The following is a 13,349-nucleotide window of genomic DNA, read 5'->3' on the forward strand; positions in this document are numbered from 1 at the left end:
ATTCTAGGATAAATACTATAATTATTTTCTGAAAATGATCTCTATACAATCTATTAAAAATTTGATGTAACATCATAACATATACAGGTAGCGCAGTCTTACCTGTGCACTTAAAATAGCAGCTACTACACATGTATATCGACAGGCTCAAGAAGCTGGAAGGAATAGGTTTAATAGGTATATAATTTCTTTGTACAACAGTATTAAATGATCTTGTTATAACTGACCTTGAATTATAAAAGTGTCTTCATATATAGAGAATCTTTCATATAAATCACGAGCTTGCGCTATGACTGGATAGTACAATTTATGCTGACTAAATGGGAAGTGCTATATATATAGCCAACCGTGGAACCAACTCAAAAACTTTGGTCGTAAATTCAATTAATTACCGAAAACGAACATGTAAAGAATAAACTGAGGTAGAAAAATCTCAAACAACAAAAAGATCATATAAGAAATAAGAAATAAAACTAATTCTTTATATTAATCAATTTAAAAGCTGATAATTGACATTAGCAAAATTAGATAATATTAATGATTAATGATAGTCGGATTTGCATTTATTTCTTGTATTAAATAACAGCTGTAATTCCATCATGAGTTATACATAAACGATTCACTCCTTACATAACATACATACAGAGAGGAGTAACATAACCCGTCTCTCCCCAATTTTCAGCCCAAGAATTCTTAATGGTCCAGTAGTCGATACCATTCTCTAAAAACAGAAAAAATATTATGACTAAAAATACTCTTTTCTTATAGATTTACATTCTCAATAAATAACGAGAAAGTTATTTAATTTCTTTTAGTCATTACTATGATTTACACATGCAAAGATTATCTTATATTTATATCATAACTTACCCTCTCCGCATCCTACCAGGAGGACATCGTGGTTTATATTGTCACTTTAATGAGAGTTATCAACAATAATACCATTAACGAGTGAATTCTGATGCGGTGATACCTGAAATTTGAAACGTATGTTGTATACATGGTGAAAAAAAATCTATACCTACATAATACTACTCTATATATTACTTATACTTAACGGTCCGATATTATAAAGATGTTTCTTAATTTGGTCTTCCGATAGTTTTCTGATGTTTTTATAGTCCTTTAATCTGATTACAACTTTACTGCTATCATAACGGCATTTTCCTTCTTTAGCAACGTAAGGAATAAGACTTCAAAGATATTGCACCATTATCGAGGAAATATCTGGAAAGTGATCTGGTTCAATCGTAATTTAACTAACATGAAACTAAAACTACATTCACATAAAATTACCTCATTGAAAACCGCGCTAACACTCCTAAACATCCATAATCCCGGGTATCACAATCCACTAGTTGTTGCTCAGACACGTCTATCACTTTTCCAGTGTTTATGGCATATGTGCTTTCCACATTACCTTGAATACAGCAAGAGTATTATTTATTACGGCTGATCAATGTCCTTGAACCTTTACGCTGCTGACAACTCCTTTCTTTCGCCAGTCAAACTGATCCGGTGCAGTAACATTAAATGATTCTGGCAAATCACTACTTTTATGATTCTCATTCGATGGACTCTCCTCTCGTTTCAGACCAGTATAATGTTTTATGAATTCTTCTTTGCTCAGATCCGAAAACTTATTGATACCTATTATATAGTGTAAGAACATAAATGACAATTCTTAATTGACATCGTCTCTTCGTATACAGAAGTCTACTCACCGTAAACAGCATTCGAACTCCTCTCGTTCATAGCGTTAATATCCTTTTAATTGTTCACAAATATTTTAAACCTTTCTTCCTTCTCGCTCTCATCATACTCTTTATGGTAATCTTTTATAAACTGTTCGAAAAGTGTTGGAGCCACCTCCAGAGAGTACAGATGCTTTTGATCTAGTTCCCCAGAATGAACATTATATTGTAATGTAACCGATAACAAAATTGCACCAACGACGAACAGAGTTTTTGTGTACTCCAACTTTCATAAACAGCTCAGCAGTATATAAACCCGACACTGCCTATTAAGAATTATCAGTTATAAATTTGAGTAATCTAGCGTAACAAAAAATATTGTGAATGTTATGAATGTCCAGTTTTATATTCAATAAGCAATATGTGCTTGTTTGTTTGTACAAAATACACGCCTGGAAAAGATAAAAGTCGTCCTTCAGTAATTCCGGTTGCGATCTGATAGTAAATTAAGGCCTTTTAATAATTGAATATAAACAAAATATGTTTTATACATAAAAAGAAAGTCTAGAAAAAAAACATATGCGATTAGAAATTTAATGGTACATAATATTATTGTTTGCGCGCCATGCATTCAAATGATTATCTTGATTCTTTACATAACTTTCTGATATGAACATTTTGCTTAACACGTATAAATTAACATTTATTAAATATTTGGGAATCATAAAATATAATCAACCTCAGCGTGAAGTTGGTTTTGTTAAAAAAAAAAAGATAAGTTGAGGCAGTTCTACAAATTGGGGACTCGAAGCTACGGTAGCAAATTCAACTGTTCTTTGACTCAACATTTACTTAGTTAATGTGAATGGAATCCCCCCCTAAACTTAAATGAAGTTCGTTAGTATAAACAGGTCAACCAATCATTCATTCAGTATGTCTGCAAGAAATTATTTTCTTTTGGAATAGAATGCATCATAGTAGGCAAAAATAAATAAGCAGGTAATCTGATATGTTATGAATATATATTTAGCCTTTTTCCTTGAACATTCTCTGTCGTTTATAAACAAATATGGTAGGCCTTGTCTTCAATACTTGTTCCGAGAATACTATCTCACAGCATAGACTTCTGTCAGAGTTCATTACTTTGATAGACTTTTTTAGCAAATCATACGATTCCACCCTTGAATTTGAAGTAAAGGAAAATCGGTATTTGTGATATATTATAACGAGGGTTTTGTGTATCGATTATTTTTCGATACTCTCAAAAATCTATTTGTCATTTGGTGAGGGGTAATTATTTTTAATATGTTTATAAAACATCTTACTTGTCATATTTAATATTCTTCGATTTAAGGATATGAAAAAACGTAACAATTATTCGTTTTACTCTACTAAGGTTTTCTCGAAGGCAATATTGAAGGGTAAAAATTAATAAAAAAGTATTCTGTGTACTCTTTGTTGAATAATTCGACTAATTATAAAATCATAACTTACAGCACAATAGACTGAAGTATTTAAGACAGCATAATTTTTAAATAGGAAATTTTTAACCGTTACTTCTACGGACACAAACTTGAAGAATACTCTTCTTATTGGAATGCTTTCCATCTGATAATATTCAAGGAAGTTTAAGTAAGGAAGCGATAGTTTATTTCAAATGAAGTCCAGATTATGAACAACGGCTTAAAAATTAATTTAAACTGTTTAAGTTTATATGTTTAAATTATTTATGAAGACGCTAAGCAGAGTGTTGTTATATTATTAGAGCCTAAACTGAAACCAACTCATAAATACTGTGTTGCTACTGCCTCGAGTAATCACTGCAAAAAATATATAGGGAACAATTAAGGTACTAGTGAATCTACTAACTTTAGTTGCAGTATGAGTGATATACGCCGTCAAAAACTGACCTTGAATTATGTAATCCGCGACGAACCAAAATAAATAATTATACATATGTTTTACAAAAAAAATGTTGATTATCATTTTGTTTTTTTAGAACTTATTACCAAGTACCTAAACGGTTTGTAAGTTGTACGTAATGAAGTACCGCAAATTTACAAATACTTTCTTTGTAGAATACAAACATCTTGATTTTATTTTTTTGGTTGCTCGATTAGCTCACCTATTTTATTTGATACGATTTTTACATGTCATGTGGTCCCTAATATTTGTCAAAATGAAATGTGAATATTTGTCAAAATGAAAAGTAAATTTGCAATCGAAGAAAAAAACATGAGTTGTGGCGTCATATGGAGCAATCAATTTTCAATAAGAAAATAATTATTAACTAAAAGTACACACATAAAACTATAAATTTAATATTTATAAAATAAGGTAGGGAAAAGAAAATAAAGAAAAGACTAATTTTATATGTTGATCTATTTCAAACTACAAATGGACCTGAAATCGGTGAAAAAAAGAATAATAATAAAAAATAATGAATTGTAAACATTCAATACTTTTCCTTGTTTTATATAACAGCTGTTGTAATTCCGGTTGAAGTTAACAATAAGCAATTCACTCCCCTCTCCATCCTAAAATAACCATTTTCCCCCCAATTGGGACCCCAAGAATTTTTGACGATCCAGTATTCAACGGAGTATTCTAAAAACACGTAACAATATGAAGGATCAGAAGAAATTTTTGTTTGCAAGATAAAAAATTAACTTGTTTTTAACTCAAAACATACATTTGATATAAATAATATTTACCTTTTCCGTATCCTACCAAAAGAACTGCGTGATTGACCTGACAGACTTCATGACACTCTTCCATAACAATCCCCCCTACATACGGCTTAATGGGTGATACATCAATAGCTAAGGTTTGAAACATATTGTGTGTTCAATTAAGATAAATAGTCATTTTATGTTAATGTACAGTTTGTATTACCTATGCTCAACGGTCCGATATTGTAAAGATGTTCCTTAATTTGGTCTTCCGATATTTTGCTGAAGATTTTATAGCCCTTTAATCTTATTTCAACTTTACTGCTATCATAACGGCATTTTCCTTCTTTAGCAACGTAAGGATAAGACTTCAAAGACATTGCACCATTAGCGACGAAATATCTGAAAAGTGATTTTGTTCAATAATGATGGAACAAACATAAAAATGAAATATTATTTGTATAAAAATACCTCAAAGCATCCCATGGGAGTCCTCCTGAACATCCCGAATCATATTTATCACAGTCCAGTAGTTGTTGCTCAGACACGTCTATGAGCTTACCAGTCTTTATAGCATGTATACTTTCGACATTAGCTTGAATATGAAATAAAAATATTTCTCAAACTAAATTGATATTTCATTAAAAGTATTTAAAAGTGCACAAATTTAATGAATATTACAATACTTACCAGCTGCACTAAATGCCCAGCATGAACCACAATGTTTTTGATTTTTAATGCTGCTGACAACTCCTTTCTTTCGCCAATCAAATTGATCCGGTGCAGTAACATTAAATGATTCTGGCAAATCAGTTTTTTTATGATCCTCATTCGATGGACTCTCCTCTCGTTTCAGACCAGTATAATATTTTATGAATTCTTCTTTGCTCAGATCCGAAAACTTATTGATACCTATTACAAAGTTTAAGGACATAAATGACAATTCTTAACAGAAATCGTCTCTTCATATACAGAAGTCTACTCACCGTAAACAGCATTCGAACTCCTCTCGTTCATAGCGTTAATATCCTTTAAATTGTTCACAAATATTTTAAACCTTTCTTCCTTCTCGCTCTCATCATACTCTTTATTGTAATCTTTTATAAACTGTTCGAAAAGTGTTGGAGCCTCCTCCAGAGAGTACAGATGCTTTTGACCTAACTCCCTAGAATATACATTATATTGTAATGTAACTGATAACAAAATTGCACAAATAATGAACATTTTGATTTCGGTTTCCCATACTTCTAATGACCAATGTGCCGCTATTTATACTCCACTCGTACAGCACTTTACTAACAGTAATGTGTCTTCGGTATGTGGAGTCATAAAATGAAATATACATATACAATCTTATAATTATTAGGTTCAGGCATTAATGTACATTCTCTACATAATATCATATCTTGATGACATTTTATTTAGTTTTGAAGTTGTAAAACCATTGGTAATATAGTTAAAGACTACATTTCAAGCCTGGTCAGTTTGTAAGTGAACATTAGAGAATTGTTTATTTAGATATTTTTGTTTATTTATTATTTCTTTGAAGAAAACTGAAGAAAATCTATTGAAAACTTTCGATTTACAATAAATTTTATATTTATGTTAATGGCTATTTTTCCTGCTACATATATTTTTTTTGTCGTACATTATATTCCTCTATTTCATCAATTCAACGGTAACACTATGGACGTCCCTTTATTTGGAGGGAAGTACAACAAAGAAGTATAAGGACAAGGCAGCTTCAAAGACGTCTTTTGGATTTTTAGCTATAAATGAGTAATTGTCAAAAAACGCAGCGTACAAGTAGAGACTGCATTAACTTACTTTGCTCCTTCGATAGTATCTCAACTATTAAATATGTATTAACCAATTTTCTTGTAAACTACATATATCTAAAGTTAAAAAACATATTTTTTATTATATGAGAAGTTCTTTGGAATGTCATTCGGACACCAGTTTATGGATAAACTATACAATTAGTTATATTAATGTTTTATATTCAGGAAAAATAAACTAGGAAATAAATTGTGTAATAAAGAAAATAAAGTATTTTATTGAAACTTCTGTGATGTAAAGACCGAACTGTTTTTCCAACTCAAATAGACAATATTTTCAATCGGAAACATTTGGTTTCGGGAAATACTCTTTATTCAGTAATTTAATTCATTATAAAACCATAATATACATCATCTATTACTCAATTAATTAAGATGGGATATTTTTACAACGGCCATTTTCTATAAAAAAGTTAACTCACTCTGAGATGTTAAACCTCGAACTGGAAGCGTGTCTATGTGTATGAGTACTTAATGTTTGGAGAATTATTGTTCTAGAATTGGGAGTAAATGTCTACGAGACACATTCTATTAAACATAAATTTGTCTGTAATTATGAAATATAAGCAAATATAAATTAGTATTAAATATCTCTTGGCAAGCTAGACGTAACTTCTGCGGATACACACTTGAAGGATGCTCTTGTTCTTGGAGTGCTCTCCTTTTGATTTTGTTCCAAGAAGTTTAAGAAAAGAAGCAGGAGTTTAATTCAAATGAAATGAAGAACTATTTCTTGAAAATGACTGAAAACTTGAAATATAATTTATAGAGACGCTATGCGGAGTGTTGTTACATTATTAGAACCTAACTGAAACCAATTCAAAGATCCTCCGTTACTACTACCTCAAGTAAGCGCTGCAAGAAGCATGTAGGGAACAATTAAGGTACGAGTGAATCTACTAACTATAGTTACAGTTTGAGTGATATACGCCGTTCAAAACTGACCATGAGTTATGGAATCCCTAACGGACAAATAAATAAATAAATATACAATCTATTTAATTTATAAAATATTCGGCCATTATCTTTTAGTTGCTTTAAGATCTTTCGACCTCGTGGCTAAACGGTTAGTAAGTTGTACGTAATGAGGTATGGTTCCAAATACTGACTTTATAGAATAGAAGTGATTGTCTTACAATAATAAATAGTAATATCTATTTCAAACATTTATTGTTTTATATAACAGCTGTTGTAATTCCGATTTCAGTTACCAATAAGCAATTCACTCCCTTCACCATTCTAAAATAACCTTTATCTCCCCAATTCGGACCCCAAGAATTCTTGACGATCCAGTAGTCAACGCTGTTTTCTGAAAACACGTAACACTATTAATTATCAAAAACTATTATTGTATGCTAAATAAAAAATTAAGTTGTTTTTAACTTAAAAGATACATTTGACATAAATAGTATTTACCCCTTTACCTATCCTACCAAAAGAACTGCGGGATTGACCAGATAGGTGTCAGGACACTCTTCTATAATAAATCACCTTTATACGACATAATTGGTGATCCACCCATACCTAAAGTTTGAAACATATTGTGTGTTCAGTTAAGATAAATAGTCATTTTATGTTAATGTATAGTTTGTATTACCTATACTCAATGGTCCGATATTTTAAAGATGTTCCTTAATTTGATCTTTCGATAGTTGTGTAATGTGTTTATAGTCCTTTAATCTGATTACAACTTTACTGCTATCATAGCCGCATTTTCCTTCTTTAGAAAAGTGAGGTTAAGAATTCAAAGACATTACACCTTTTTTATGGAAATAACTGAAATGAGATTTTGAGCACTAAAAATATTTTAAAGTCAAAAATTTACACACTTTGTATTTAATTACCTTATCGCCAACCACTGCATCCCTCCTGAACATCCCTCATCCCAGATATCATAGTCTACTGGTTGTTGCTCAGTCACTTTTGACCTAACTCTCTAGAATGAACATTATATTGTAATGTAACCGATAACAAAATTGTACAAACGACGAACAGAGTTTTTGTGTACTCCAACTTTCATAAACAGCTCAGCAGTATATAAACCCGACACTGCCTATTAAGAATTATCAGTTATAAATTTGAGTAATCTAGCGTAACAAAAAATATTGTGAATGTTATGAATGTCCAGTTTTATATTCAATAACCAATATGTGCCTGTTTGTTTGTCCAACATACACTCCTGGAATAGATAAAAGTCGTCCTTCAAAAGTTCCTGTTGCTATTCGATAATAAATTAAGGCCTTCCAATTATTGGATATAAACAAAATATCTTTCATGACACTACTATAAAGAAAGAGTTTTAAGATAATACGTCACACATGTTATAAGATACATTGATATGAAATGTTTATATAAAAAGTATGAAGATAAAGAGAAAGTCTAGAAACAATGCATATTCTAACAGACATTTAGTTTTACATTATTATTATTATTATTTTTGCGCCATGGATTCAAATGCTTATTTTCATTCTTTACATAACACCTTATCTTTCTGATATGAAATATGACTTTTTTAGCAAATCATACGATTCAACCATTGAATTTGAAGTAAAGGAAAATCGGTATTTGTGATATATTATAACGAGGGTTTTGTATATCGATTATTTTTCGATACTCTCAAAAATCTATTAAAAACTGGGACTGAATTTTATACTTGGTCTATAAGGTAGGGAAAAGAAACAATGAAAAGATTAATTTTGATATGTTGATCTATTTTAGACTTCGAATTGACCTGATGTAAGAGGAACACGAATGATAACAAGCAATAATTAATTGTAAACATTCAATACTTTTTCTTGATTTATATAACAGCTGTTATAATTCCGTCTTTAGCTAGCAATAAACAATTCACTCCCCTCTGTATTCTAAAATAACCTTTTTCCCCCCAATTCTGACCCCAGGAATTCTTGACAATCCAGTATTCAACGCCGTTTTCTGAAAACACGTAAGAGTATTAATTTTCAAAAAATATTTTTGTATGCAAAATAGGAAATTATCTCGATTCAATTCAAAACAAGCATTTCACATAAATAATTCACATTACTCTACATTATCTTAAACGAATGCATAACCTATTTCCTTTTAAAACTAAAATTATTCTTGTGCAATGTCTTCTTCTCTCCTTACTTGATTACGGCGATGGCTGCTATTTAGATACCACTGATGAGCTGCTAGATAAAATATGGGGTTTTCCAATAGGGACGCTTGAACTTTGACAGCTGATTGCGGCCATGTTGTTTGAGTGACAGCTGTCAAATGCAGTGTGTTATATTCATTCCGTCCTCCCAAACCACTATGGCAGGTTACAGTGTCGAGCAGCACGTGCAAATCATAAAATTGTTTTATGAAAATGGGTCTTCAGTTCGAGCAACGTTCCGCGCACTTCGCCCGTTTTACGGTCGCGATGATCGTCCTGCCGAGTCGACTATCCGTCGATTGGTGGACAAATTCGAGTCAACCGGGTCAGTTAACAATCAGCCGGTTCCCGTGCGTCAACGTAACGCGAGATCTGCCGAGAATATCGCCGCTGTGCGCGACAGTGTCCTCGAAAACCCGCGGCAGTCAATTCCGCGTCGCGCACAGGAACTCGGCCTTTCGCAGACGACAACTTGGCGAATTTTGCGTTGTGACTTGAGCCTGCACCCGTACAAGATCCAGCTGATCCAAGAGCTCAAGGTTAATGACCATAGACAGCGCCGTGTGTTCGCTGACTGGGCATTAGAGCAGTTGGAAGTTGACGCCGATTTTGGCAAAAAAATCATCTTCAGCGACGAGGCGCATTTTTGGATGAATGGCTATGTCAACAAGCAAAATTGCCGTATTTGGGACGAGACCAATCCACACGAGGTTCACCAAGTGGCAATGCACCCGCAGAAAGTGACTGTTTGGTGCGGATTTTGGGCCGGAGGCGTGATTGGTCCGTATTTTTTCGAAAACGATAATGGTGTGGCCGTCACCGTCAATGGTGAGCGATACCGGTCGATGATAACCAACTTCTTTTGGCCTGAAATCGAGAATATGGATCTGGACAACATGTGGTTTCAACAGGACGGCGCTACGTGCCACACAGCACACGCTACGATGGAAGTTCTGCACGAGCAATTTCTGGACATGGTCATCTCGCGCGGAGGCGACGTGAACTGGCCACCGAGATCGTGCGATTTGACCCCGCTGGACTTTTTCTTGTGGGGTTTTCTTAAGTCGCAGGTCTATGCCAACAAGCCGCAAACCACCGATGCCCTCAAAGTCAACATACGCCACGCCATCGATCAAATACAGCCCGATTTGTGCGCCAGAGTCATATAAAATTGGACCTTTCGTGTGCGCGCCACCAACCGAAGCCGTGGCGGTCATTTGAATGATGTCATATTCCATACATAATGGGGTCAATAGACCTTCCAAATAAAAAAAAAATTCGCAAATATCTTTCCTACATGTATTTTTTTTTGCATTTCAAAGATCAAGCGCCCTTAATGGAAAACCCTATACATATTTTGGAACTGACTCCCACCTTTAGTTTACAAATAGTGTCCAAGTTGCAGTTAAACATCGTCTTATGAGACTTCATCTCATAATTTAACCTTCTGATATTTAATGTTTATTTATTTATATTATTTTCTAATTAAGAAAAATGTATATAATCATGCATATATTTTATGTCTATATTTATGTATAAATATATATATCTTTTCTTTCCTTCTACTTTTTTATATTGTACCTTCTTCACGTTTCTTTAATTATTTCTACTTTTGGTACATAAATAAATAAAAAAATAATATTTTGCAATACTCTACCTTTTCCGTATCCTACCAAAAGAACTGCGTGATTGGTTTTTTTGACTTCTTGACACTCCTTAATAACAATTCCACCTTTATAGTGATGAATTTGTGATGAATCTATATCTAATGTTTAAAATATGTTTAATATTCAGTAAAGATAATTAATCATTGTATATTGATGTATAGTTTGTGCTACCTATACTCAACGGTCCGATATTATAAAGATATTCCTTAATTTCATCTTCCGACAGTGCTATAAAGTATTGATAGTCCTTTAATCTGATTACAACTTTACTGCTATTATACCTGCATTGTCCTTCTTTACCAACGTAAGGATAAGACTCCAAGGACATTGCACCTTTTTTATGGAAATAACTGAAATGAGATTTTGAGCACTAAAAATACTTCAAAGTCAGAAATTTATACAGTTTGTATTAAATTACCTCATCGCCAACAACGGCATCCCTCCTGAACATCCAAAATTCCACTCATCACAATCCACTAGTTGTTGCTCAGAAACGTCTATGAGCTTACCAGTCTTTATAGCATTTATACTTTCAACATTACCTTGAATATGAAATAGGTTTCAAAACTAAATTTAACAGTATTGAAAAATGTACAAATTACTGCCTTTAATAAATGTTACAATACCTACCAGCCACACTAAATGCCCAGCATGAACCACAAAATCTTTGATTTTTAACGCTGCTGACAACTCCTTTCTTTCGCCAATCAAATTGATCCGGTGCAGTAACATTAAATGATTTTGGCAAATCAGTTTTTTTATGATCCTCATTCGATGGACTCTCTTCTCGTTTCAGACCGGTATAAAATTTCACGAATTCTTCTTTGCTCAGATCCGAAAACTTATTGATACCTATTACAAAGTTTAAGGACATAAATGACAATTCTTAACAGAAATCGTCTCTTCATATACAGAAGTCTACTCACCGTAAACAGCATTCGAACTCCTCTCGTTCATAGCGTTAATATCCTTTAAATTGTTCACAAATATTTTAAACCTTTCTTCCTTCTCGATCTCATCATACTCTTTATTGTAATCTTTTATAAACTGTTCGAAAAGTGTTGGAGCCTCCTCCAGAGAGTACAGATGCTTTTGACCTAACTCCCTAGAATATACATTATATTGTAATGTAACTGATAACAAAATTGCACAAATAATGAACATTTTGATTTCGGTTTCCCATACTTCTAATGACCAATGTGCCGCTATTTATACTCCACTCGTACAGCACTTTACTAACAGTAATGTGTCTTCGGTATGTGGAGTCATAAAATGAAATATACATATACAATCTTATAATTATTAGGTTCAGGCATTAATGTACATTCTCTACATAATATCATATCTTGATGACATTTTATTTAGTTTTGAAGTTGTAAAACCATTGGTAATATAGTTAAAGACTACATTTCAAGCCTGGTCAGTTTGTAAGTGAACATTAGAGAATTGTTTATTTAGATATTTTTGTTTATTTATTATTTCTTTGAAGAAAACTGAAGAAAATCTATTGAAAACTTTCGATTTACAATAAATTTTATATTTATGTTAATGGCTATTTTTCCTGCTACATATATTTTTTTTGTCGTACATTATATTCCTCTATTTCATCAATTCAACGGTAACACTATGGACGTCCCTTTATTTGGAGGGAAGTACAACAAAGAAGTATAAGGACAAGGCAGCTTCAAAGACGTCTTTTGGATTTTTAGCTCCTAGAGGCCCAACGCGTTGATCTGTCAAGATATAATATTAACAAAACAGCTCGTGTACTAACCACCGTAATTTTGAAATAAGTTGGACTTTGACAGTTTAATTGGACAGATAAATAAGAAATTCGAAATGTTGTCCTCAGTAGTTATTTTGAACTATTACCTTTGATATTATAATGATTTTGAGGGTGTCTTCTATAATATTTAATAAATTATTTTTCAAAATTTTTGAGATGCAAAGTTAGCAGTTCCTAAATTCAAGACAATGGTTTTTTAATATGAAACTTATATTTTTCGGATATACTACGCGGATTTTATTATTTTAAAAAACTACATAATCCCGATCACGGTTACTTTTCAGCAACCGTGATCACGGGCAGACGAGATGTGAAAGTATATCCGAAAAATATTGGTTTAATTTAAATGAATAAAACTCGCGAAAATCTTAGATCTCGTTATGGTTTTTTAATATTTTTTCATCTCCCACATAGATTTTTAACCCTTTAAAGAACTCGTCTAAGATAATAAATTTACATGACCGCAACATTAGAATTTCTAAATATAACACTTCACAACACACAAATATACATGTATATCTAATTTTAAGACAACCGACACGCGATAAAAAGATTC

At 32.4% G+C, this 13,349-nt stretch overlaps 2 protein-coding genes and 1 long non-coding RNA gene across 3 annotated transcripts; all 3 read right to left on the reverse strand.

Moving 5' to 3' along the window:
• Positions 1 to 539: 539 nt before the first annotated feature.
• On the reverse strand, positions 540 to 2,116 carry LOC133319272 (uncharacterized). Its single transcript, XR_009752953.1, has 5 exons — positions 1,725 to 2,116; positions 1,297 to 1,650; positions 1,048 to 1,227; positions 871 to 973; positions 540 to 721 (listed from the first exon to the last, which is right to left on the reverse strand). It is a non-coding gene; the product is annotated as an uncharacterized LOC133319272 (long non-coding RNA).
• A 1,942-nt stretch (positions 2,117 to 4,058) lies between these two features.
• LOC116779351 (uncharacterized) lies at positions 4,059 to 5,620 on the reverse strand. Its single transcript, XM_061523140.1, has 6 exons — positions 5,353 to 5,620; positions 5,057 to 5,278; positions 4,838 to 4,961; positions 4,590 to 4,768; positions 4,409 to 4,516; positions 4,059 to 4,301 (listed from the first exon to the last, which is right to left on the reverse strand). The coding sequence occupies exons 1-6, from the start codon at positions 5,588 to 5,590 to the stop codon at positions 4,168 to 4,170; spliced, it is 1,005 nt and encodes a 334-aa protein (XP_061379124.1). The 5' UTR covers positions 5,591 to 5,620; the 3' UTR covers positions 4,059 to 4,167.
• Positions 5,621 to 8,894: 3,274 nt separating this feature from the next.
• On the reverse strand, positions 8,895 to 12,200 carry LOC133319209 (uncharacterized). Its single transcript, XM_061522735.1, has 6 exons — positions 11,934 to 12,200; positions 11,638 to 11,859; positions 11,426 to 11,549; positions 11,179 to 11,357; positions 10,998 to 11,105; positions 8,895 to 9,138 (listed from the first exon to the last, which is right to left on the reverse strand). Exons 1-6 carry the CDS (start codon positions 12,169 to 12,171, stop codon positions 9,005 to 9,007), a joined length of 1,005 nt encoding a protein of 334 aa, XP_061378719.1. The 5' UTR covers positions 12,172 to 12,200; the 3' UTR covers positions 8,895 to 9,004.
• Positions 12,201 to 13,349: the final 1,149 nt, after the last annotated feature.

Source organism: Danaus plexippus, chromosome 2, assembly GCF_018135715.1.
Source record: "Danaus plexippus chromosome 2, MEX_DaPlex, whole genome shotgun sequence".
Lineage (NCBI taxonomy): Eukaryota > Metazoa > Arthropoda > Insecta > Lepidoptera > Nymphalidae > Danaus > Danaus plexippus.